Source organism: Atractosteus spatula, chromosome 5 (genome assembly GCF_055471065.1).
Source record: "Atractosteus spatula isolate fAtrSpa1 chromosome 5, fAtrSpa1.hap1, whole genome shotgun sequence".
NCBI lineage: Eukaryota > Metazoa > Chordata > Actinopteri > Semionotiformes > Lepisosteidae > Atractosteus > Atractosteus spatula.
The window spans coordinates 13,248,959-13,274,718 of NC_142710.1; the positions used below are offsets into that span (position 1 = coordinate 13,248,959).

Sequence of the window (25,760 nt, forward strand, 5' to 3'; positions counted from 1 at the left end):
GGCATGAGCACCCTGCTGGACTGCTGGACTGGAGCCCTGGCCTTGTGTGAGGAGGACCGGCTCTCAGAGGAGTGAAGGGAGAGGGGGAGCAGGGGGACGCGAAGAGTTAAAGGCTTTTCCAGAGCTGGGACTCTTTCCAAGCTGCGTCAGAGCTGCCTGCAATCTCTCCAGGTCATCCAACCGCCTGTCAGTTCAAAGGCTGGACCCTGTTAGCTTATCTAATGACGATATAAGGACTGAAAGGGGTTGTTTTCCACAGATGAGAGAACGCCCTCAGAAAGTTCGAGGAATCTGGGATTTCCAAGTGGAAGTGAACTTCTGCAGTGCCGGGGTAAGTCAAGTCGTGGGAACGTCGGATGTTATTGGTGCTGTTCATGCCTGAGGCCTCGGTTTCCAGAGCGACGTTCTCTCCGGTTAAACAGCGGGGTTCTGCTGTCTAGCCCCCCAGAGGGTTTGTTGATGAAACGCACAGGGCACCCCCTCCTGAGACCCCGATGAAGACCCCACTCAGCCTTGACGGCTGAGAGAGCCGAGCTAGAAGGAAAGTTAGCGCTTGCGATGCCGTCGGGGTCTGGGAAGATCCAGGAAGATACAGGAAAAGTAGAACAGCTGTCAGGAGTCCCTGTAGCGATGATCCCGTCGGATTCGCGGTACCTTCAGAGATACTTCCAATCTGATTCGGTTCCCGCCCGAGGCCTCAGTGTCCAGAGGGATCTTCCCTCCGGTTCACCCTTTCGATCGGCAGGTCTGGGGGTTACTGTGCTGATTCCTCTCGCATCCTGTTCGTTTGGTGACGCAGCTGTATCCGGCTGTTTTGGCAATATGCCCCTCTTTTCTCAGCAGGATCACTGCTCAGTGTCTCCCTGTAGGCTTTCCCATCTGCAGCTGCAGTTGAGGGCAGCAGAGACGTGCAGGTGTGTGAATTGGCTACTGGGAAAACCGGCCCCGGTATGACTGGCGTCCCATCCAGGGTGTACCCTGCCTTGTGCCCTTGTGCCCAGTACTTGCTGGGATAGACTCCAGCTCCCCCGTGACCTGGTCCTGGACAAAGCAGTTAGAAAATGGATGGATGGGATGATCTTCCCCTCTCATCTATGTCTGTTGCCACTTCTCTGTTCTCAGAAATGGCCTCACCCAGCAGCCTGCTGTCCGAAGAGCAGTTCCTGTGCTCGATCTGCCTGGACGTGTTCGCCAGCCCGGTCTCCCTCCCCTGCGGGCACAACTTCTGCCAGGCCTGTATCGGGGGGTACTGGGACAGCGGGGGTGTGTGTCAGTGCCCGCTGTGTAAGAAGACTTTTCCTCTAAGGCCTGATCTCAGCGTTAACAGGTTTATTGAGGAAATGGCTGAGCAGTTCAGGAGGACAAGATTAGACCGCGCTGACGGGGGCGCCGCCGGGCCCGGGGAGGTGCCCTGTGACGTCTGCGCCGCGGAGAAGCTCAGGGCGGCGAAGTCCTGCCTGGTGTGTCTGGCCTCCTACTGCGACGAGCACATCCAGCCACACTATCAAGGAGCTGCCTTCAGGACACACAGACTGACCGAGCCAGTGAGCCACCTGAAACACAAGCTGTGCAAGAGGCACGAGAGACTCCTGGAGCTGTTCTGCACGACCGATCGGACCTGTATTTGTCAGTTCTGCGCCGAGTCAGACCACCGGACCCACAGCATTGTCCCGTTAGAGGAGGAATGCAGGGCGAGGAAGGTGGGTTTTCGGATTCGAATCCTGTGTTTCAAGCATTTATTCGATATGTCCTAAATGTATTAAAGCCGTTAACTACAGTGTACTCAGGTTTTATTCGAGATAACTTGCAGAAAACTGTCAGACAGTGCAATGAAGCACCACAACTTCGCAAGGAAACATCTCTACTGCACAGGCACCATTAACATCCATCCATTTTGTAACTGCTTCATCCACTTCAGGGGGCGCCAGGGAGCTACAGTCTATCCCAGCAAGCAACAGGCGCAAGGGCAGGGCAGATACACTCTCACAGCAGGGTCTACCAGGCTGTCTTTGAACTTTGGGAGAAAACCAAAACACCCTCGTGAACATGCAAACTCCACACAGACAGCACCCCAGGGCCAGACTTGAACCCAGGGTCCCACCATTTCAAGGTACCAATGCGGACCACTGTACCACTGTGTCTCCTAGAGACCATTGTTAGGCTGATGTAAATACAGGAGGGATACTTCACAGCAGGCTTCTACTATAATGGTATTCATTGGCTAAAAGAAAGCTTATCTCAAATGATTATTCATTTCATCTCAAATGTTTGAGCGTAATTAAAAGTATTGATACAGCATCGCATTTGCCTTAATACAATATTGAATGTATAGCACAGTATATTTCATCTTTATTTTGTGGGCTATGTGTGTTTGTTCTACTTTGGAATCAAACATTTCTCTCGTCAGGAACTACAACACTGCAGGAGAAACTGGAATTTGTTCAGAGGATAATAAGCCCCAAAGGAATTAAAAGGGTTAAGAATTGTGTGCTCTGAGAAAGGAACAACTGTCCTTAGCCTTGGAGAGTAGCTGGGTGACAAATGCAACTGCTCAGGACTCTTTTATCTGGTAACAGAGCAGATAATAGGTAAAAGACATTCTGCTGTGAAACTAAATGTTCTCTTGGTATGCAAACAACTGAAACTGCCTAAGAAAATATCTTGTAGATGTTTCTTCTGCTGGAGTATCTGCTATTGTTTTGGCCTCCTCTTGTATGACTAAATTAGTGTGACTCTCACTGTATAAAAAGGGAAACTGCTGTATTCAGTTTGAGCTACATGCAGAACTGTATTCTGTACTGGGCTCCTGTATGCATACTGTACAATAAAGACCTGCTTTCCAACTCACCTCAAGAATCTGATCAGTGAGTGATTTCTTCAGTGCCCAGCAAGGATATTTCAGCTTTCACACAGAATGGGAACAGGACGCACAGATTAGAAAATATTGCACATGTAACATCAGTGTATGAGAAGGGGGGCAGGGCTGAACCTGATACCAGCCGAATGTTTGAACATAAAAGCGCTGATGTAGAAGAATACTTAGGAAATGGCCAGCACGGATTTGGAAAGGGAAGGTCTTGGTTAACGAACGTGCAATGAATTCATTTCCCAGAGTCCTACATTTTCATGTGATTCTCACTGGCTGAGATGGGAGAAAATACCCGTGAATCAATAATATCCCAGTCTCTCCATAAAGGGTGCTTGTACATATATACCTGAGAAAAAAACATATAAATATGATGTGGAGTTTGCAGCAATGCATTTTAGGGACAATGCAAATATTTCAATATTTTGTGGTCAGATGAGAGAAAATGTAAACTTTTTGGCCTAAATGGAAAGCATTATCTCTCATACCAACCAAACACAGTGCATCTGATATATTGTATACATAAATAAATCTATATGTCCACAGACTGAGCTGAGGAAGACTGAGGCAGAGGTACGACAGATGATCCAGGACAGACTGATGAAGGTGGAGGAGATCAAACAGGCAGTGGAGCTCAGCAAAGTGAGTCCTGTCAGTGTTTCTGAGTGGGGTACTGCAGGGCTCAGTGCTGGGGACACTGCTCTCTATGAGACACTGTGAGTCCTGTCAGTCTTTCTGAGTGGGGTACTGCAGGGCTCAATGCTGGGGTCACTGCTCTGTTCTAGACACAGTGAGTCCTGTCTAGAGCCTTATCAAATCTTACAGACTGGTTAAGGTAGGGCTCTGAGGTTCACAGGCAGTGATGAGCTGGGCACTGAAACACTGAGAGACATTGTATTAATGTGCCAGTATATGAGATAGACCAAGAGCGATAGCAATCCAAGTTATAAAAGACGATGGAACTGCCACTGACTACAGTACCTCTGCACTATTGAATGTACTGCCACAGGAAAACGAAACTGCAAGAAATTACTTTCTGCTTTTAATATATGCATTTGCAAGCATCACTACCTTTCCAGAAGTAGATTTTCATAAAAAAATAATAATAGAAAAATGTAAATAAAATATCTGGAATGGGTTCTTTCTGTATAATACCATGTCTTATTTTTTATTATTTCAATTACAATTAATCACATTTATAATATATACAATACATATAAAGCTTAAAACTGTCTTAAAACTACATATCACCCTGCAGCCATATCTAGCAGCCCACTGAAGCTCAGCAGGTGTGAGCCTGGTCAGTACCTGGAGGGGAGACCTTCTGGGAAAGCTGAGGTTGCTGCTAGAAGAGGTGTTAGTGGGGTCAGCAGGGGGCTCTACCTGTGGTCTGTGTGGGTCCTAAAGTCCCAGTATAGTAATGGGGACACTATACTGTAAACAGGCGCCGTCCTTCGGATGAGATGTAAAACTGAGGTCCTGACTCTCTGTGGTCATTAAAAATCCTAGCGTGTTTCTTGAAAAGAGTAGGGTTGTTAGCCCGGTGTCCTGGCAAAATTTCTCATTGGCCCTTACCAGTCATGGCCCCCAATAATCCCCATCTATGAATTGGCTTCATAAACTCTGCTCTCCTCCCCACTAATAGCTGATGTGTGGTGAGCGTTCTGGCGCACTATGGCTGCTGTCACATCATACAGGTGGGGCTGCACACTGGTGGTGGTAGTGGGATTCCCCATTACTTGTAAAGTGCTTTGAGTGGAGTGTCCAGAAAAGTGCTATATAAGTGTAAGCAATTATTATTATCTTAACAAGTTATAGGTAATATACATGCCTAAGGCCACATGCTTGCTGTTGACATGTGATGTGACATCATACTCCCTGCATGTTTCCTGCTGTCTCCTCAGAGCTGTGCGCAGGCAGAGATTGAGGACAGTGTGGATGTCTTCACTGCACTTCGAAACTCCGTCGAGAGAAGCCAGGGTGAGCTCATCGAGCTGATTGAGGAGAAGCAGAGAGCAGCAGAGAGGAGGGCTGAAGGGATCATTCAAGAGCTAGAGCAGGAAATCGCTGAGCTAAAGAGGAGAAACACTGAGCTGGAGCAGCTCTGCCACACTGAGGACCACCTCCACTTCCTAAGGGTCAGTAGACGCCTCTTCTACCACCCATCCATTTTCTAAACACTTCACCCAGAACAGGGTCATGGAGGAGCCAGAGTCTATCCCAGCAAGCACTGGGCACAAGGAAGGATACAGCCTGGACAGGACACCAGCCCATCACATCAATTCCAATGTAATAATAATAATAATTGCTTACACTTATATAGCGCTTTTCTGGACACTCCACTCAAAGCGCTTTACAGGTAATAAGCACTCCCCTCCACCACCACCAATGTGCAGCCCCACCTGGATGATGCGACATCAGCCATAGTGCGCCAGAATGCTCACCACACACCAGCTATTAGTGGGGAGGAGAGCAGAGTAAAGAAACCAATTCAAAGATGGGGATTATTAGGAGGCCATGATTGATAAGGGCCAATGGGGAATTCTGGCCAGGACGCCGGGGTTACACCCCTACTCTTTTCGAGAAACGCCCTGGGATTTTTAATGACCACAGAGAGTCAGGACCTCGGTTTTACGTCTCACTCGGACTTTATTCGAGAGAACTTGCAGAAAATAGTCAGATGGCGTAATACAGGAAACAGCGCTACCTCACAGGCACAATTGTCATCCATCCATTTTGTAACTGCTTCAGTCTCTTCAGGGTAGCTGGAGTCTATCCCAGCAAGCCACAGGCGCGAGGGCAGGGCAGACACACACACACTTACACCAGTGCCAGTTCACCTCCTGGCATCCTTGATCGGTGGGAGGAAACCAGAGCACCTGGAGGTAAACCTGCATGAACACGAACAGAACATGCAAACTCCACACAGAATGTACCGCAGTCCAGAATTGAACCCAGGGCCCCAGTGCTGCAAGGCAGCAGTGCTGGCCACTGCCCCCACTGTGCTGGCCTTCGTCCTTCCAATTAAGACAAATTTGCCAATGTAGAGTTTGACCAGACAGTATTCTGGATTTTCCAAATCAGAGTACAATTTTCCAAAGTTTACCTCGGCTCAGAGGTCGTTTTGAGCATGTTGGCTACTATGTGCAACTGTCTAAAGTTTATATAGTTACAGTATCTGGCCAGAAATGTTGAGTCGACGTGTTCATTGCCGGCTCGTCCCAACTAAATTAGTTTTGCTCAACATAAAAATGGGATTTTCACAAACTAGCTCAGGCAAATGTTCTTGTGTCTGAAGTGAATGGTGTAAAAGTACGTAGATAACAGGAACCTGTCACATCTGGACTGTGTACGGGCTTAAGAAGATCACACTTCTTGATTTGGTTTATTGTCCCGTGCTGTTTGTTCCATCCTGCTTCCCTTCCTTTGGGATTTATTTCAAATGGACCACATTTTAACTATTGTACAGCGCCTAGCCTTTTCTCCTAACACACATATTAGTGCCAATACAAACATTATACTACAATGCCACCGATAATTAGGATGTCCTGTGGCCCTGAAGTGGTAGTGCGCTCTCGCTGTCACTCTCGAATCAAGATCTCACTGCGCCAGTGGAGCTCAGCACGAAGGGCTGGCCGAGGCTATTCTCCGTGAAGAACGAAGTGTCTGTTGATGTCAAGCAGAAAGCTCGTAATTGTTGACTGAACAAGCTGACGTAGCGCCCGGCTGTGATTCGACAGTCGCCACTTGTAAAAGAAAAGCCGTATGACGCGAAGCGGACGGACCACACGTCAGAAATTTAAGGGGTAGGTTTGTAACTTATTATTACACGTTTTCTGTTAATGGTTATAAATAAAACGTTAAAAAAAGTACGTCTCGACACTATCCCATCATCTTCAATCTTATAGGTATGGCGAGCAATAGGGGACATACAGTACGTGCTAACAGCTCGCAATGCCCAAAGTCTCCTCTCTCTCTACTGTAGCGTTTCCCCTCCCTGAGCTCCCCTCCGCAAGCCAAGGACTGGTCTGACGTCACCGTTCACTCGGACCCGTGCCCGGGCGCCGTCAGCAGAGCGGTCTGTCGCCTGGCGGACAGCTTCAGCGAGGAAGCGAAGAAGTTCTCTGCGCTTGGTATGTCCTGCCAATCGCTGTCTCGAATGAATAGTAGTGAGACTTTTTTTAGTATAATGCTTTATAAGAACCTGACTTTCTTCCAGCCTTTTTATTTGTCTTATGCTGCACAAACAAGGCATGAAATGTTTAGTCTTGTCTTCAGGTTGGATTGATGTTCTACAGTGGTGCAGTGGTCAACATTGCTGCCTCACAATCCCTGGGGCCCTGGGTTCAGTTCCTGGGGTGCTGTCTGTGTGGAGTTTGCATGTTCTCCCCATGTTCACATGGGTTTCCTCCCACAGTCCAAAGAACATGCTGGTAGTCCTTGGTCATTGCCTTCTGGGAAGACTGGCCATGGTGCGAGTGTCTGTGTGGGTGGACTGGTGTCCTGTCCAGGGTGTACCCTGCCTTGTGCCCCTGGCCTGGCTCCCCTGTGACCCTGTACTGGCTAAAGTGATTAGATCATGGAAGGATGGGTGGGTGATAGTCCACACTAAATCAGGCTCCAGTGCTCGTTTTCCAGATGGGGTAATAGAGGTTTCCGCTGTTGTCTTCCTTGCAGAGCTGAAGGCGGTCCAGAGACATGCAGGTGTGTGGTTTCTCACCTGGACAGGGAAGTCCTCTGAGCGCAGGCAGGCGCTACGTCTTTTTTTTGTTACATCGTTTGTGAACCGCCGGCTGGCTGGCGTTCACCGATGGGTTGCCCCTTCGTTGTTTCCGCAGTGGCCGTGTCCCTGGACCCCGACACCGCGGGCCCCTGGCTCAGCCTGTCCCCGGACGGGACCCAGGTGAGACTCAGCGACACGCCCCGGGACCTCCCGCCCCGGCCCGAGAGGTTTGACTCCTGTCTCAGCGTGCTGGGCTGGCCGGGCTTCGCCGGGGGGAGGTGCTACTGGGAGGTGGAGGTGGGGGGCAAGACGGGCTGGACGCTGGGGGTGGCCAGGGAGTCCGTGGACAGGAAGGGCAAGGTGTCCCTGAGCCCCAGGAAGGGATACTGGACTGTGGGCCTGAGGAATGGGGACGAGCTCCGGGCCCTGGCTGGACAGCCCATCCCCCTGCCCCTGAGCCCGAAGCCCCGGAAGGTGGGGGTGTATGTGGACTATGAGAGGGGGCAGGTGTCCTTTTACAATGTGGAGGCCAGCTCTCATATCTACACCTTCACGGCCTCCTTCACTGAGATACTCTACCCGTACTTCAGCCCCCGTATGAACCAGGACGGCACAAACTCAGCCCCTCTGATCCTCTCTCCCGTCAGGCACGCAGACTGAATCAGCTGACTAGCCACCTGCCATCACTGGGGTACACAGACTGCAGCTGGTCAGGAACTGAGTCTCTTTAGTCTGAAGGGAGTGTCCCGCACTGACTGGCTGAAGGAACTGAGTCTCTTTAGTCTGAAGGCAGTGTCCCGCACTGACAGACTGGAGGAACTGAGTCTCTTTAGTCTGAAGGGAGTGTCTCACACTGACAGGCTGGAGGAACTGCGTCTCTTTAGTCTGAAGGGAGTGTCCTGCACTGACAGGCTGTAGGAACTGAGTCTCTTTAGTCTGAAGGGAGTGTCCCGCACTGACGGGCTGTAGGAACTGAGTCTCTTTAGTCTGAAGGGAGAATCCTACGCTGACAGCCTGGAGGATTTGAGTCTCTTTAGCCTTGAATAGAGAAGATTAAAAGGTGACCTGATACAGACATTCAAAATCCTCAAAGGGTCCAACAATGTCTACCCTTTTTCCAAATGAACATTGAAACATGAACCAGAGGATACAAGTGGAAACTACAGGGAGCTGTATTTAAAACTGAGAACAGGCTGCACAGCCATGTTATTAAAGGCGATTCCCTAGTGATCATCCAATCAGGACAGGAGGCATTTGACACAGAGGGTTGTGGAAGTGTGGAACAAGATGCCCAGCCGTGCTGTTGAATCCCTGGATCAATAAGCTAATAAGTATCTAATGGCCTCTTCTCATTGGTAACCTTTCTTCTGTTCCTCTGAATGTATTGCTGCCCAGTTCCATGCAGTTACAGTTCTGCAAGAGTAGCAGCTGTCTTTGTATTTGGCCACTGCTATGACCTTGGTTTCCTGAGAAAGGAGAGTAGCTACCAGCCAGTGGGATTCTGCCTCCCCCAAGCCAAGGGGATGAGAATGTCTGCCCCCGGGGCTAATTGCACAAGACTCATATAATTAACCTAAAGAGCTAAACGGATTTTTGACATAATAAGTGAGGTGTTCTAGTCAGGCCGGAGAACGTTACCTCTGACCTGCGTCAATGTGTACGGGCTTTGTGACGAATGCAGCCTTCCCCTACCCCTGCTGGGCTTCAAACCCTGGTCACTTGCAGGCTCCATGCATGTGCATCGCCACCTTCTGGACAGCGGGTAACTCCGCCAGCGCAGGTCCTCTGGCACGGGACAGTTGTACACTGTCAGAGGGGGGAGGCGCCACTTCTGCAAGGCTCCCAGTGCTCCGAGCCCTGTTACACCTTCCAGACCCAGGAAACATCCACCATGAGTCTGAAATGGGACGTATATTTATTGCCTATATCCTGCATGATGGTTTTACTGCTTAAGCAGGCTTTACCAACAGTTAAGATAGTTTAGCCTTTACTTACAGGTATGATAGCTCAGCCTTAACCTACAGGTATGATAGCTCAGCCTTTACCTACAGTTAAGATAGTTCAGCCTTTACTTACAGGTATGATAGCTCAGCCTTAACCTACAGGTATGATAGCTCAGCCTTTACCTACAGTTAAGATAGTTCAGCCTTTACTTACAGGTATGATAGCTCAGCCTTTACCAACAGGTATGATAGCTCAGCCTTTACTTACAGGTATGATAGTTCAGGATAAAACTGATTTGCTTTCACAGCTGCAGCCACCTCTTTCCTGCCACAGGGTGTTAAGAGTAGAAGTAATCATATATCAAAGAACAGGACAAACTCTGACAGAGTGATACGACCTTCTCTCTGAGCTGGTAGATAAGCTCTTGCAGTGTCTGTGCTGCAGGGCAGACCCAGCGCCGCGGTGCTGTACTTACTGAGCTCAATAAAGCCTGCAACCGCACAAGGCTGCCTCCTGCTCTTCTGCCCACAGAGCTCATGTTGCTTTGTCTCGGAGTCCTGCTGTATAAAGTATGTGGCTGAGCATGACTGTTGTCTGCTGGTCCTGGAGATCTCTGATGCAGTCAGTACAGGGACCCCAGCCCTGGTCCTGGAGATCTCTGATCCAGTCAGTACAGGGACCCCAGCCCTGGTGCTGGAGATCTCTGATCCAGTCAGTACAGGGACCCCAGCCCTGGTCCTGGAGATCTCTGATCCAGTCAGTACAGGGACCCCAGCCCTGGTGCTGGAGATCTCTGATCCAGTCAGTACAGGGACCCCAGCCCTGGTCCTGGAGATCTCTGATACAGTCAGTACAGGGACCCCAGCCCTGGTCCTGGAGATCTCTGATCCAGTCAGTGCAGAGACCCCAGCCCTGGTCCTGGAGATCTCTGATCCAGTCAGTACAGGGACCCCAGCCCTGGTCCTGGAGATCTCTGATCCAGTCAGTACAGGGACCCCAGCCCTCGTGCAACAGATCTCTGATCCAGTCAGTACAGGGACCCCAGCCCTGGTCCTGGAGATCTCTGATCCAGTCAGTACAAGGACCCCAGCCCTGGTCCTGGAGATCTCTGATCCAGTCAGTGCAGGGACCCCAGCCCTGGTCCTGGAGTATCCAGCCCCAGTTCAGTTTGAAACTGAAGGTGATGGAAATAACATCAAGAAATAATAATCCTTACACTTAAATAGAATTCTCCTGGACACTCCACTCAAAGTGCTTTACAGGTAATGGGGATCCTCTCCACCACCAGTCTGCTCACACACACCAGCTTTCAGTGGGGAGGAGAGCAGAGTGATGAAGCCAGTTCAGAGAGGGGGGTTATTAGGAGGCCATGACTGGTAAAGGCCAGGGGGAAATTTGACCAGGACTCTGGGGTAACACCTCTACTCTTTTTGAGAAACACCCTAGGATTTTTAATGACCACAGAGAGTCAGGACCTCGGTTTTAAGTCTCATACGAAGGATGGCGCCTTTTTTACAGTATAGTGTCCCCATCACTATACTGGGGCATTAGGACCCACATAGACTGCAGGGTGAGCGCCCCCTACTGGCCCCACTAACACCTCTTCCAGAAGCAACCACACCTTTTCCCAGGAGTCTCCCCTCCAGGTACTGGCCAGACTCACACTTACTGAGCTTCAGTGGGCTGCCCGCTGTGAGCTGCAGGGTGATACAGCTGCAGAAAGATTTTGATTTAGGACAGCTGAGGCTGATTGAATTTGGCTGCTGTCACCCCAGCTGAACTTTCATTGTAACTCCTTATAACAGGGGTGCAAGAACAGTCAGGCTATAACAGTCCTGACATCAGCAAGCAAATTCTAAAAGCTACTCAATGCAAACACTGAAACAGCCCCACTGGTCAAGAATTATCCAGCACGTTCACTTAAGAGCTTTATTGTTCTGTGAATAATAATTACAAGGCAATGTGTTAGAAAACAAGTATTCATTGATCAAAGCTTTACAAAATCCACAACACACAAAATCATATTTACAGATCTACAGATTCACAGTCCACTCCAGAGCTCAAGGACTCTGACTAACTTGACTCTCAGAGGTAGATGCAAATCTTTACTGCTGAAAAATAAGCCCATTCTCAGAAATACATAATCCTCCACCGGTGAGCCCGCACACTGGACCGACGCTGAAAAAAGGCAAACATACCATTAAGGATGCTTTTAAAAAGGGAAATCGACCAATATGAGAAATATAGCTGCTTTCCTATATTAAATTTGAGTTCTGTTCATTGAGGAGTTGTATGGTGGAATTTCTTGCAGAGATGAATCTTTCTTCTCTGCTTCTTGTCCCTCCTCGTTTCCCCTCTGCTCTGCTCCAGACACGAGTGCAGGGCCGCAGTTCCACACCCAGCAAGGCAGAACGTCTGCTGGTCAGCACTCGGTACGGACCTGCTTGCACTGTCTGATAACCCTGAGACGTGAGCACACCTTTACAGAACTTGACAGATCTCATCCATCCTTTCCTAACCACTTTATTCGGACACAGATTACACACACTCACACCAAGGCCACATTTCCCAGAAGCCCATTCGTCTTTGGGCTGGAGAAAACCCCCTTGAATGGGGGGGGAGAACATGCAAACTCCACACAGACAGCACCTCAGGAACTGAACTCAGGGTCCCAGCGCAGCCAGACAGCAATGCTGACCGCTACGTCACCCTGCTTCCCCCCCAGGGATCTCTCCTCTGCTATAAATACAATAATAACAAAGGAAAATATCACATTTCAATAAACAGACTCCTTTCAAAAAATCCCTGCACCACACATAGGAGCCTGGGAGAGGGTAGCACAGATTTGCATTTCAGCATCCCCGACCCGAAAACACCCATATCGAGCAGCTACAATTTCCACTCCAGACAATGAAAAAACCTTTCACCCATCAGCAGTGGAGAGAGATAACGAACAGTAATACAGGTGACATTTCTGTGTCTTTAACTCTCTCCCTCGCCTTTGGCGATCAATAGATCAATAGATCTCTCACGCTTATTTGACTGGCTTCCTGTATTTGGGTGTAGCCAGCCGCAGCTTTGAAGTGAACTGGGGAACAGAACCAGTGCAGACCAGACAAGCAATAACGGTCTGACCATCATTGTTTTCTGCATGAACATTCCCACTGCTGGGATACGCGCACCCTTGACACTGGATAAAGGATAATAACAGCTATGACTGAGATCACCCTGGCTTTGTTTAGTCTATATAGTAGGCAGGAGGCACCAGCACGAGGTCTTTATGATTGAAGGTACAGAAGACGGGATAGATCTTCTCCCCCTGATTCAAGACCACGTCAGTGAAAGTGTAGATGTGAGTCCTGGACTCCGCATTGTAAAAGGAGACCTGTCTCTCCTCGATATCCACACACACCCCCAGCCTCCTGGGCTGCTGCCTCCAAGGAATATTGGTTTTAGGGTCAGTGAGAGCAGAGAGTTGAGGATAATCCCAGCCCAGAGCCCAGGACCCTCTCTGAGGAGAGAAGCCGAAGTCTCCCTTCCTCTCCGCAGACTCTCTGCTCACTCCTGTTCTCCACCAGTCATTCATCTCCACCTCCCAGTAGTGTCTCCCAGAGGTGAAGCCCTGCGTGGCCAGGACACAGGGCTGGGAATCGAATCTCTGTGGGCTGGGAGGAAGGTCCTGCTCCTGTCCCAGGCTCACTCTCCTCCCGTCCTCAGACAGGGACAGATTACAGTGAGCAGTGTCAGGGGCCAGAGTCACGTCCGCTGTGGGGATGAAACAGGAGAGGTCAGGAGGACTGGGAATCTCTGGTCTGTGAGCTATCCAGCCATCCACTGCTGGTAACATACACCCACCCACTCACCCACCACTGGGACTGGTCTCAAAAACCCCCGACACCAGGAGTTTAAAACTACCCTAGTGTGTGACAACAGCAGAGTGAGTGCTGTGTGTTTACCAGATGGGACCTACCTGCAGCACTGCGCAGCCACTGCCACTCTGAAACACAGAGATACAGACACTTAATCACAGACATACACTGAACACAGAGATACAGACACTGTTAATCACTGACACACTGAACACAGAGATACAGACACCGTTAATCACAGACACACACTGAACACAGAGATACAGACATTGTTAATCACAGACGCACACTGGAACACAGAGATACAGACACTAATAGTCACAGACACACACTGGACTCCACGCTGTATGACGTACGATGTCAGTACAGTCAGTGCTGATGGGTCTGGTGGTCAGTACTGTCTGTAGTAGATAGCCATTCAAAGACTAATTACACCAATCCGGTTATCTGTGCAGACTGTAAAAAAGCTCATGCCTGCAGTACAGAAATCTACCATCACCGTTCCAGCAGAATGAAAATCAGAGTCTAAATTGGCTAGTAAACCAGAACAGGATTAGACAAGAGGGGAGAAGGGTCTCACAAGGCCTTTAGCTGCATGTGTAGATCTTGTGTCCAGTGAAATAGTCCTGAAACCCAGGACAGAGGGACAAGCTCAAGCAGCTGGAGACACTGATGGTATGGAAGCTGGTGACAGGAGATGGGATATAGGAGAGGGGCAAGGATGGCGTTAGGAGCACCTGGTTGGACCCTATGCGGCACTGAGACTGTAGGTAGCTACTGATGGTCGTCCAAATCCCAAGGGCAAAAGGCAAACGTCGTAGTCGGGGTAGGAGAGCTAGGTCAGGTATCACAAGAGTCAGGTCGAGAGTATCCGAATCCAACACGAGAGACGATACGAAGGCGAAGCAGGAGGAAAACAAGGTTGGGGAGCCAGAAATCAAGTCGAGTGTAGTTTACACGCAGAAGAGGAAGCCAAGGGTTATTCTCAATAGTGAGCGGGGACTGAGCAGAGTGAGAGGGTATAAACAGGGAAGAGCCTGAGGAATGACACTTGATCAATTAGTGCGCGGGTGGTGGCGGCGAGGGGTGCTCGTAGGAATGCGGTTCGTGACAGAGAGCTGGTGACTGGTGATACGATCGTCCCTGTCACCCATCAGAAGTTGTGCTTCCCTGCACAGTGTACTTACGCAGTTCTGGAATGGGCCTCTCTTCATCTGTAAGGACGACAGGAGAGAGTCAGCACTGAGCTGTAGGACGCTAGTGGACACTGGACACTGACCAGCACAGGTAAGATATCGGCTCTGGCCAGCAGGTCATGCAATTGCGGACAGATGAGAAGGGCCACAGTATCTGTCCTGTATACATCACATTCCTGATACACGGTAAATAGCTACAGTACATTACTTTCAACGTGCTGTCATGCTACTTTCTTAAAAGTGTTCAAAGCACACTTGTGTCGACAATAAGACAGTGAATGAGTGAGCCTGATGAAGCGTGCTGTGAAGACGTTGTTTGTGGGGGCACAATCTGTGGAAAGACGACACTGATGCGCACACATTTGCACTGACGCAGCACTGCGCACAAAGAAGAAGCTGAGCCAAGTTGTCCGCCCAGTGGACAAAGGTGTCTCATCTGAGGGTCCACTCCACACAGCGTTCACATAGCATTCTGGGTAATTTACCACTCACTGCAGGGCCAATTTTCCCAGAAGCCCATTAACCTCCCAGCATGTCTTTGGTCTGTGGGAAGAAACTGGAGCACGGGGACGAAACTCACATGAACAGGGCAGAACATGCAAACTCCACACAAATAGCACCCCGGGAATTGAACCCAGAGTCCCAGTGCTGCAAGGCAGCAATGATAACCACTGCACCACCATGCCTCCCCTGTAGGATCTACTACACTCTATTTTTAAATGAATGTGATAAACATTTAAAACTTCTTCAGATGTGAGCAGATGCAGGCAGGACTGTCCATCCTGTATTTCAGTATTTCACACTTTCAAGGAGAAAACAGCCCAGCTTTATGACGATCCCTCCCTGGCCCTGACTGTTCTGCCGGGGAAACTGTTTATGAAACCAGGGAAATTATATGATCTCAAATAAAATACAGCCCTGGGCTATTCACAAACCGAGAACTGACTCTGCAGTTGTTTCTTCTGAGAACTTGCACTTCAAAGAATCTCCACATGACGCAGCTCTTCTCTGGATCCCTTGTACTAAGCCAATGGCCTCTGCAGCTCACCCAGACCCAGGTGAGTCACTGCCCACGGACCGTCCTGCAGGCCTTTCCCACACAGGGAGATGGAGTGACATTCTCAAAATGCCAGACCACTTCTCTAACTGATACCAAGATTTTTGTTTTCAATCAAAATAAACTCTATTTCAAAGAAAAGCATCTCAAAACACTAAACATTCTCACAATCTGTACAAGTGCTAACACATTATGAAACTACCATCAACATAAAAGCTTTCTGAAAGAGGTGATTGTCCTTTTTCAACCAGTGCAAGTGGATGGTGGGGCCAGATTTGCGCGATGAAAGAGTCCCTCCCAGCCAAACCACTGGCTCTGGTGATACCTAACGGATACGAAGATATCACAAGTTTGGAATTTTATCTCACTTACAAAATACAACAATTAAAGCCCCAACATGTTAAAGAGCTGGGCGGAAACAGTTCACAGTAATCACATTCTTATTCAGCCAATTCAGGGTTTGACTGGGGGCTCGGCTGGAACAAAAACCAACAGGCGTGTGGGTCACCAGGACCAGGACTGGGACTGGTTCAGAGAGTACAGTGTATTCTGGGAGATGTAGTTTTAAGACAATGTTCACAGGGGGCAGCCCTTGTCTTCCCCTGACTGACACACTGTGGTGATGGGGTGAGCACCTCCCTGAGCCTGGGCCAGGAACACTGACACGACACCAGGAACAGGAGTCTTTGATGGCAGATCATTTACTGTGCCTTTATCTTCAGAAGGAGAAAGACCTACCTGCAGCACTGCACAACCACTGCCACTCTGAAACAGAGATACAGACACTGTTAATCACACACACTGAACACAGAGATACACACACTGTTAATCACAGACACACACTGAACACAGAGATACAGACACTGTTAATCACAGACAGACACTGAACACAGAGATACAGACACTGTTAATCACAGACACACTGGAACACAGAGATACAGACACTGTTAATCACAGACACGCACTGAACACAGAGATACAGACACTGTTAATCACAGACACACACTGAACACAGAGATACAGACACTGTTAGTCACAGACACACACTGAACACAGAGATACAGACACTGTTGACAGGATGCCAGCAGCATACGTACGGGATTTGGGGATTGGGGCACGCTTCACGGCATCTGTAAAGAGAAGAGTGGATCCTTGTTAAGAACATTCAAGAATGATTGCGTTTAGAGTTTTCACTAATCTGTATGGTGGTGCAGTGGTGAGCACTGCTGCTTCACATTGCTGGGGCCCTGGGCTCAGTTCTGGACCTGGGGTGCTGTCCGTGTGGAGTTTGTATGTTACCCTTGTGTTCCTGTGGGCTCCCTCCTGGTTCTCCAGTTTTTTCCCACAGTCCGGAGACATACTGGCAGGTTAATTGGCTTTTGGAAAAACTGTCCCTGGTGCTAGTGTGTGTGTCTGTGTCTTCCTGCTCTATGATGGACTGCTGTCCCATCTAAGGTGTACCCTGCCTTGCGCCCGTTGCTTGCCAGGGTACTGGAAGAAGAGAAAGGGTGGCTGGGTAATATAGAGGATAGAGGGCAGAACCACGGGTTGCTCTCTCCCTGGACAGGATACCGACCCGGATCCCGGCTTCCTCAAGAGCCATCTGGAGAAGACGCTGGGATCCACGATCTACTAACTATCCAGCGGGCCAGAACAGCGACTCATCTTCCTCCAGGAAGAGGGAGGACTTACCCAGTTCTCTCTGGATGACAAGAAGGCCTGGAAGAAAGGAGATGACCAATGACACTCAGGTTTCTTTACACACTGTACCTAACTGCCCAATACCAGCACAGAATTGATAACAAGATGGATGGATGTTTGCCTGTTATTCCTTCCGGCATGTAGTTTATATTGTTTTTTTATAGGACAGGGTTGTTAGCCTTGTGCCCAACCTCCAACATGGAGGACCTGGCGCCTGACATGGGACACGAACCCACTCCCTTGAGATTATGGGTCTCGTGCTCTACCAACAGAGCTAGTCTGAGGCCGTAAAAACAAACGGTTACTTATAAAATAGAGACCGCTGTATAACGACAGATAAATACCGCTTTAAATATGCACGGTGGCATATGTAACTGTGTTTAGAAGCATTGTTCTTACTTTAAATACACTGAGAAGGTAAACAAAAATACCTCAGTGTGGTCTTTTTTTCCAGAAAAGAAGCTTCACTCACCCTCATGTAAGAAAAACACTTCAGGGACTCGTGCCTGAAATTCCAACAGACTGACAAAAAAACAACATTCCAGATGTCTTTATTGAAATACTTACTTATCAGTTTCTCCTCCCCTGGTAAGAAAATATAGACACTACAGTGAGTGGCACAGGATGAGGACCATAAGAAATAAAACATTTTAACCTTAAACAGCCCTAAAAACCTTCTGGGTGTGATGATATTATATACTTACACTTACCACAGGCCCCTGGGGAGACTGAGGCCCAGTGCGCAGGAACTACAGTGCTAGGCTACGTACTGCACTCACACTGTCAGTCTGTGGTATATTATTATTTTACCCCCAATCACTACACAGAGGCATTAGGACCCACACAGACAACAGGGTGAGCGCCCCCTACTGGTCACACAGACCACAGCAGGAGTGATGCACAGGGATCAGCTCTACTGGAGATGAGCTCTGTTAGAGCTCCTGAACACCCTTGTATGTGCCTCTTTCTAAACGAACCAGGGCACATAGATAGTACCGCTAGAACCTTTTGAAAAAGAGGACATCTGGTCTATGAGAACGCATCTTCAGCATCATCATCTTGTGAAATTCTACAAAACGCTCCATGCGACGGATCAGATGTGCAATACAAACACCGATCTTCTGTCTTTCTCTGTTACCCCTGGTAGAGATGAGCCTAGATTGAGCTCTTGACATGCAGCCATTAGACTTGCCCCCCTGTTCTATCAGTCTTCATACTGAAACCTTTTTCCTGGAGAATACCCGTCACCTTAAGGAGAGCATTTTCAGCAGCAGGTCGAATTCTACGAATTGCCAAGCATGGCGGCTCATGAGCACTTTAATTAGCTCATTGACTGGCCTTCGGCAATGTTAAGACGTTAAGACTCTGTGGCAGTGTTTGTGGGGTGACATGAGCACACTGAATAAGAGTTCTGCACACTGAATACAATACAAAGGAGCCCATCTGGGTGGTCAAGAAGATGAGATGCTCAAAGATGCCCATTCATAGAGCAATTCCTTGGGGATATCAGGTGATATCACACACGTCCACCGGACAAAAGCTTGGAACTTGATGCATCTGAAGAGAGAGGGGTGTTTTTAAGTGTAGGGGGTGATTCTGGAGGCAGTCTTGTGCACTGATGCTTACTCAGACTGAAATGAGTATTTAGCAGCACATAGCCCACCCTGCTTGGAGAAGATAAACCATTGGGATCTACAGTTCTTTACATGATATCTGTACAGAGCCATATGGAAACTCTTGTTCTCAAGAGCAGGGTGTCCTGTGCTGATCGTGAACTGTCATACAGTGGTGTTTAAACCCCTCCTGACACAGACATTCAAACACAGGTCTATAATGGGCACATACTGTCCATTCTCCCCCACTGGATCACCAGAAGTGCTGACGCTGCTACAGTCACAGCTGCTGTTACACAGAGAGCCACCATCCATCCAGAGGGCCCAGAAAAAAAGTCTCCTGGAAAACAGCACAGGAATGTGATCCCACAGGAACTGACAGACAAGCCATCGGCTAGTATCATGAATCCCACTGTAGAGCACTTTTCATCCCAAGACACCCCAAAGAGCATCAGATAAAGATGAGGACCATTTCATCCACCAGTGAAGTACAGCTCCACCTTGTGGCCAATGTGCACAACAATAGCCCCGATTCACGGCAAAAATGAAACATTTCGTGAACAGCTGGAATAAAAGGAATATTAGGGAAAGTCAGAGTACAAGATCAGTTTTGGGTTTAGCTGGGAGGTCAGGATTGACACCTCGAGTCTTTCAATCTGTTGTCCTTGGATCTTCGTCTTTAATGACCAGGTAAGTCAGGAGCAGCAGCATAACATTCCCATCTGAAGAACAACACCCTCTCTTCAGCACTGTGTCCCCTGTCACTATACTGCAGTGCTGATTTGGAAATTCCAGTCCAGATGGAAGAGAGCACCCCCTACTGGCCCACCAACGCCTGTTGCAGCAAGGTTTTCTTTACAATTATTACGTGCCAGGACTGACCAGGCCCAGCCTTGCTCAGCTCCTGAGTTCCAGAGAGATCAGGCTCTGAAGATTTAAGGCATAACAGGAGGCAACTATGAGCAGCAGGGAGGCGCAGTGGTTGATATGGCTGCCTTATACCACTTGGGTCCTGGGATCAGTTCCTGGGGTGCTATCTGTGTGGAGTTTGTATGTTCCCCTTGTGTTTCCTCCCACAGTCTAAACACATGCTGGTATATTATTGGACATCAAGGAAAACTGGCCCCGATGTGGGTGTGTCTGTGTCTGTCTGCCTTGTGATGGACTGGTGTGCTGTCCAGGGTGTATCCTGCCTTGTGGATAGACTCCAGCTCCCCCCGCAACCCTGTATTAGATCACATTTTGAGAAAATGGATGGATGGGCATCAATGGCTTATTTATGTATTATGGATGGTTGTGATACACTAGAGGTGTTACAGGTGAGCTCCACTATTCATACTCAATACTCACTGGGAATGTGGAGCCGAGATTCCCAGTCTGGTCCAGGTTGGGCACTTCGGACCAGACAGGAGAAGATGTTGGACTCCTGCTGGACTGGGATGTAGCTGCTGACACTGAGGAGCCCCTGACTGTCCCTCTCCACTGTGGTGCTGGACAGCGAGGTCACATCATGTCCATCTCTGTCTGTCCAGATCACTGCTGGTGCAGGGAACCAGCCCTCTGACCTGCACAGCAGCTGGGTCTGACCTCCTCCAGGGGAGTGGAGAGACACTGAGGGCTGGGAGCCCAGGGCTGTGGGTTTGAGACATCAGATAGAGATACACTGAAATCAATTGTTGACCTGACCCATTGCTAACTTCTGACCTGAGATGTGTCACAGTAAAAAAGAAAACCTAAAAACATATGCCTATAACAGAAATATGACATATCTGAGTGTGCTTTTTCAGTTTTGAAAAGTGGTATCCATAGAAAAAGGCAGAGCAAAATATTTTAAAAGGAGAGGAGCAGTGTGGTGTTATTTAATAGTAAAGAACAGACGAAGGTATATTAGAAAACATTCAAAGTAAAAAAATACTTTAATTCTATACCATCACCCCCACCACACACTGATCAGGTAGAGAAGTGAGAAATTACTCAACTCACCAGTTGAGTTAAGGGAGGCCAGACTATACAAGGCCATAGTGGAATTCAGCCAGGAGATCCAGGTCAACACTCCTACTATTACTAACAGGGTCCTGGGATCTGTACTGACCAGCAGTCAGGACACCCCTTCTCTTACTGACAGTGTCCTGGGATCTGGACTGACCAGCAGTCAGGACACCCCTACTCTTACTGACAGTGTCCTGGGATCTGGACTGACCAGCAGTCAGGACACCCCTACTCTTACTGACGGTGTCCTGGGATCTGTACTGACCAGCTGTAAGGACATCCCTACTCTTACTGACAGTGTCCTGGGATCTGTACTGACCACTCACTTTCATTTGAAACTCAGCACCTCTTACAGCACAGTATCCCTGTGGCATTGCTACACTGGGACACTGACTTGGAAATGTGCCACCAACTGGTCTACCAACAACACTGGTCACATGAGCCATTCATTGCTCAAATTGTAACATATTTATTTTAATCGATTATGATATATCCCTTCAATCACTAAAACTGATTTAGAAAGGATCATCCAGAGGTTTCTTGAAAGAAAACAGGATATGAACTTCAACCACATGGCTGGGTGGCTTGTTCCACACTCCCACCACCCTTATTGTAAACCATATGGTACCACAGCCCATATATTGGGATATGTACCTAAAGGTACACAGCTGTGCGTATGAATCATCAGAGACATGCTGGACAATAGTGTGCTCGATCCCACACATCTCAAATGTCATTCTGCCATCAGGAAGGAAACCAAACTGTGAGTGAGTTGACACCCTTACCTCTCACACCCAGGTCAACCACAGCTTCTTTAGACTGTACCAAACACTTGTACTGCCCCCGGTCGGAGTGCATCACATCTCTCAGGATTAAAGACACATTGCCCTTGGCAAGCTCAGCCATGAAGAGTTCAGTCCTTCCCCAGTAGGGGGAGCGCTGGTCCTGGAAGATGTACTGCTGGTTTTGGTACAAGCAGATGGGAGCTGTGAGACCGTCTCTCAACCACCTGACCTCCAGGTCCACGGCGCTGACACTGGGTGAGAGGGAACAGGGCAGGACGGCGTCTTCGCCGGGGGACACAACAACAGGAGCAGGGGGACCAAGAACCTGAAAAGTCTCTGAAAGAGAAAGAGCACACAGACTGCATGAGACTCCGTCTTCTATGTAGAAAGCTCACTGAGACAAGCTTGTACTGGCATTATGGAACAAAACAGCGCATGTGCCAGCCAGGCACTGCTTTTTGTGTTTCTGCTTTATAGCTGTTCCTGCAGTGTTTAGGAAGCCCAAGTCAAACATCTGCCCTCTGATTCAACCTCGCACGTGACCGAGGAGGAGTGAAGATCGGTGACCTATGACCTCTCCCTCTCCCCTGATCTTCCTCACACTGGCCGTCCTGGAACCCCTGGACTGTCTTCAGAAACTCCTGGTAATCTCTCTCCCAGGCCACTCCAATCAGCCTTTCCAGTCAGTCAGTGAGCAGTTGTCTAAGATAAATGCTCTGGCTTCATTTACTGAGGAGTCTTTAGAGTTTGCATTAGGATTAAATGCTGTACTACGACACACGAGAACTATAGTTCGATGTACTGTTGTGCCACTCGAAACTGGGAGATCCCGTTGCAGTACGATCTCTTGAAATGATGGGCTTTGGACTGTGGGAAGAAGCTGGAGCACCTGGAGGAATCCCACACAAACACAGGGAGAACATTCAAACAGATAGCACTCCAGGAATTGAACCCAGGGCCCTGGCGCTGTGAGGCAGCAATGTGCCACTGTGCCTCCTGTGCTCCACTAAGTGAACCTAGTCCGCCCCAGGAGACAGAGCTGCAGGGTTGAGCCCTGAAGTCTGATCAGTGAGCTGTGCCCAGGGGTGGCTCAGGGGCTCTGTCCTCTCCTTATCTCCTTGGCACCCTCGGGCCATCGCTCTGGGGGATGGCATGGGGAGCCCGCTGCGAGGAAACGGACAGAGACGCCAGCTCTGACACCCGCGTGTGTGTGCCCGCCGTATGCCAACATCACCTATCCTGTCTCTCCAAATCTCCGTCCAGCAACTCGGCCCACTCATCACCCACTAGAGTCTGCTAGGCACCCACTAGGCATGCCGAAACTGAACCCTCTGGGACGGCAGGGTCATCAGTACCAGATCCGGGGCCTATCTGAAGACCTCACCCGGACACCATGAGCAACAGAGGGCTCTGTGGGGCAGGGACCATTAAACTGAAGAGATATTTTAATGGGAAAAGGAGTCTCTCCTTGCTGCACCTGATCCTGAGACACAGGTCTTGTGGAGAGACAGTAGAATCGGAAAGAGGGATTCCGACTGATGTTTGAGGTGGAGCTCAGGTGGGACACTAGGGCAGACACCCCTACTATTAAGACCGACGATCAATGACCGCTAACAGTCTGGACCTCAATTTTAAGGGCCAGGGTCTTTAGTCACCAGCTCACAGTGATGAATTGGGGTTTCTAGTGCAGAAGAAGGGAGACCACTTATGTAGGCACAGCAATTCCTCACAGATCATCCATCCCTGGATTTACTAGGGATACATACTCTGGGGTCAAGACACCCTCACTGCCCTTAACTTCCTTCTGGAGATGGGAGCTCAGAAGAATTGATATTGTCTCACAACGTCCCTCCTGACTGTACCTGTTTCTGAGACTGAAGTCCTGTGGAGAAGCGACAGAAGTGCAAGCAGCCACATCTTTTTCTCTGACGTCATCTCTGAAACAAAAAAGATATTCTGATTCATCACTTTGAAAAGCGACACTTTTTGGTCAGCGGAATAGGCCCCAGTGAGAATGTGCAGAGAAAACAGCTCTTTCACACACTGCTGTATCTGTCTGATCTCACTGTCACTCCAGCACACAGCAGCTTCAGTCCTGACTGATCACTCACACACTGCTGTATCTGACTGATCTCACTGTCACTCCAGCACACAGCAGCTTCAGTCCTGACTGATCACTCACACACTGCTGTATCTGACTGATCTCACTGTCACTCCAGCACACAGCAGCTTCAGTCCTGACTGACTGATCACTCACACACTGCTGTATCTGACTGATCTCACTGTCACTCCAGCACACAGCAGCTTCAGTCCTGACTGATCGCTCACACACTGATGTATCTGACTGATCTCACTGTCACTCCAGCACACAGCAGCTTCAGTCCTGACTGATCACTCACACACTGCTGTATCTGACTGATCTCACTGTCACTCCAGCACACAGCAGCTTCATGACTGACTGATCACTCACTGCTGTATCTGACTGATCTCACTGTCACTCCAGCACACAGCAGCTTCAGTCCTGACTGATCACTCACACACTGCTGTATCTGACTGATCTCACTGTCACTCCAGCACACAGCAGCTTCAGTCCTGACTGATCACTCACACACTGCTGTATCTGACTGATCTCACTGTCACTCCAGCACACAGCAGCTTCAGTCCTGACTGATCACTCACACACTGCTGTATCTGTCTGATCTCACTGTCACTCCAGCACACAGCAGCTTCAGTCCTGACTGATCACTCACACACTGCTGTATCTGACTGACCTCACTGTCACTCCAGCACACAGCAGCTTCAGTCTTGTCCTCTGACCCCTCTTCAGCACTGACCTCACACAGTCCAGCTCCCGGATCAGTGTCTCTGCAATGTGGCTCTGAGAGCAGCTGTAGAGAGATGGCTATGAATTGAAAGGTGAAGCCTCCTCTCCCGTATAATCCCCAGTACTATGAGCGGTACCTGACTGTAGTGTTGACTAGTACAGGTACACAATTCACTCCCTGCCCTCGCTGTAGCAGAGTAGACCTGTTTGGCCAGCTCAGCCCCGCCCAGCCTGCAGAGCCACATTCCCATACCCCTCCAGCTCACAGCCTGCCTGCAGTCAGAGACACGGCGGAGACTGTCAGCCGCGCAGCAGGCCGAGGACTCTGGGTATTCACATCAGCCTGCACATGAAGCACAGATATGCCGAAGCTTATTAGAGGCAGGGAGAAAATCTACATATTTATTTTGTGGAGTGTGAGGTTTTTCTTCTGTTGTTAAAGCACAATACAACGTAGTGTGGGATGATGTTATTGCATACATAATGCGAGGTATGAATATAGTAGGCAATATCGTTCCCAAATGAATTATCATGCTTTAATGCAATGTTATCATGTATAAATGAAAAAAGGTGTCTCATTTTACTATCTTGTTTAAATGCAAAAAAAAATTTTTTCGTCTCCCTGGCTCTAACGGGCTTCCGTGCAGATACACACGTATCCTGGGACAAGCCGGAGCCAGGCCTGTGCCGAAGCCTTTTCAGCCCGGGGCGGGGGAGGGAGGAAGGCAGAAATCTGGGAAGCAGGGGAGCAGCTAGGAAAGCAAGCAGCTGCTCGTTGAGAGCAAGGAGGGAACCTGGTTTAATGGTCAATGGGCCACCTGGTGTCGTCAAAGGAATTGAAATCAATTATCTCACTGTCAATGTCCCCTCTAAGCTGTGCGCGTGTGCGTGCGCACACAGGTCATGAAATCAGCCCGCATAGGAAATTGAACTGCGCATAAAAAAAATTAAATTCCCCCCAAAAATATGCCAATAATAAAATAAACACGGTCGTCGATTGAAAAATGCTCAATTGACCACATGAGACAATTGAGGCCCAACTTGGCCGTGTGCATTATCATTGCTACTTGATCATCGATATCTCTGCTCTTGTTGTCTCGTACCTCACTGCTCATGCTCGCTCCACACGCTCTCTGTGACTGGGCTCGATGAATCGCTGTCCCGGTCTTTTGGATCTCCGTGCTTCTATGAGA

The 25,760-nt window shown here is 49.0% G+C and overlaps 2 protein-coding genes across 3 annotated transcripts; one reads left to right on the top strand and one right to left on the bottom strand.

Moving 5' to 3' along the window:
* The first annotated feature begins 249 nt into the window (after nt 1-249).
* Nucleotides 250-9,460, top strand: LOC148834178 (E3 ubiquitin-protein ligase TRIM21-like). 2 transcript variants are annotated; one of them, XM_088916933.1, is made up of 7 exons: nt 250-331; nt 1,123-1,700; nt 3,413-3,508; nt 4,771-5,004; nt 6,852-6,999; nt 7,544-7,570; nt 7,705-9,460. In XM_088916933.1, exons 2-7 carry the CDS (start codon nt 1,125-1,127, stop codon nt 8,247-8,249), a joined length of 1,626 nt encoding a protein of 541 aa, XP_088773059.1. In that variant the 5' UTR covers nt 250-331; nt 1,123-1,124; the 3' UTR covers nt 8,250-9,460. The 2 variants fall into 2 exon arrangements, with proteins under 2 accessions (XP_088773059.1, XP_088773057.1); XM_088916931.1 differs by lacking the exon at nt 250-331 and having other exon boundaries at nt 1,095-1,700.
* A 1,991-nt stretch (nt 9,461-11,451) lies between these two features.
* LOC148834179 (butyrophilin subfamily 2 member A1-like) lies at nt 11,452-24,746 on the bottom strand. Its single transcript, XM_088916983.1, has 12 exons — nt 24,578-24,746; nt 23,606-23,680; nt 21,744-22,079; nt 20,320-20,601; nt 19,202-19,309; nt 17,924-17,941; nt 17,348-17,374; nt 16,753-16,785; nt 16,394-16,420; nt 14,590-14,616; nt 13,504-13,530; nt 11,452-13,298 (listed from the first exon to the last, which is right to left on the bottom strand). The coding sequence occupies exons 2-12, from the start codon at nt 23,676-23,678 to the stop codon at nt 12,772-12,774; spliced, it is 1,485 nt and encodes a 494-aa protein (XP_088773109.1). The 5' UTR covers nt 23,679-23,680; nt 24,578-24,746; the 3' UTR covers nt 11,452-12,771.
* Between the last annotated feature and the right edge of the window lie 1,014 nt (nt 24,747-25,760).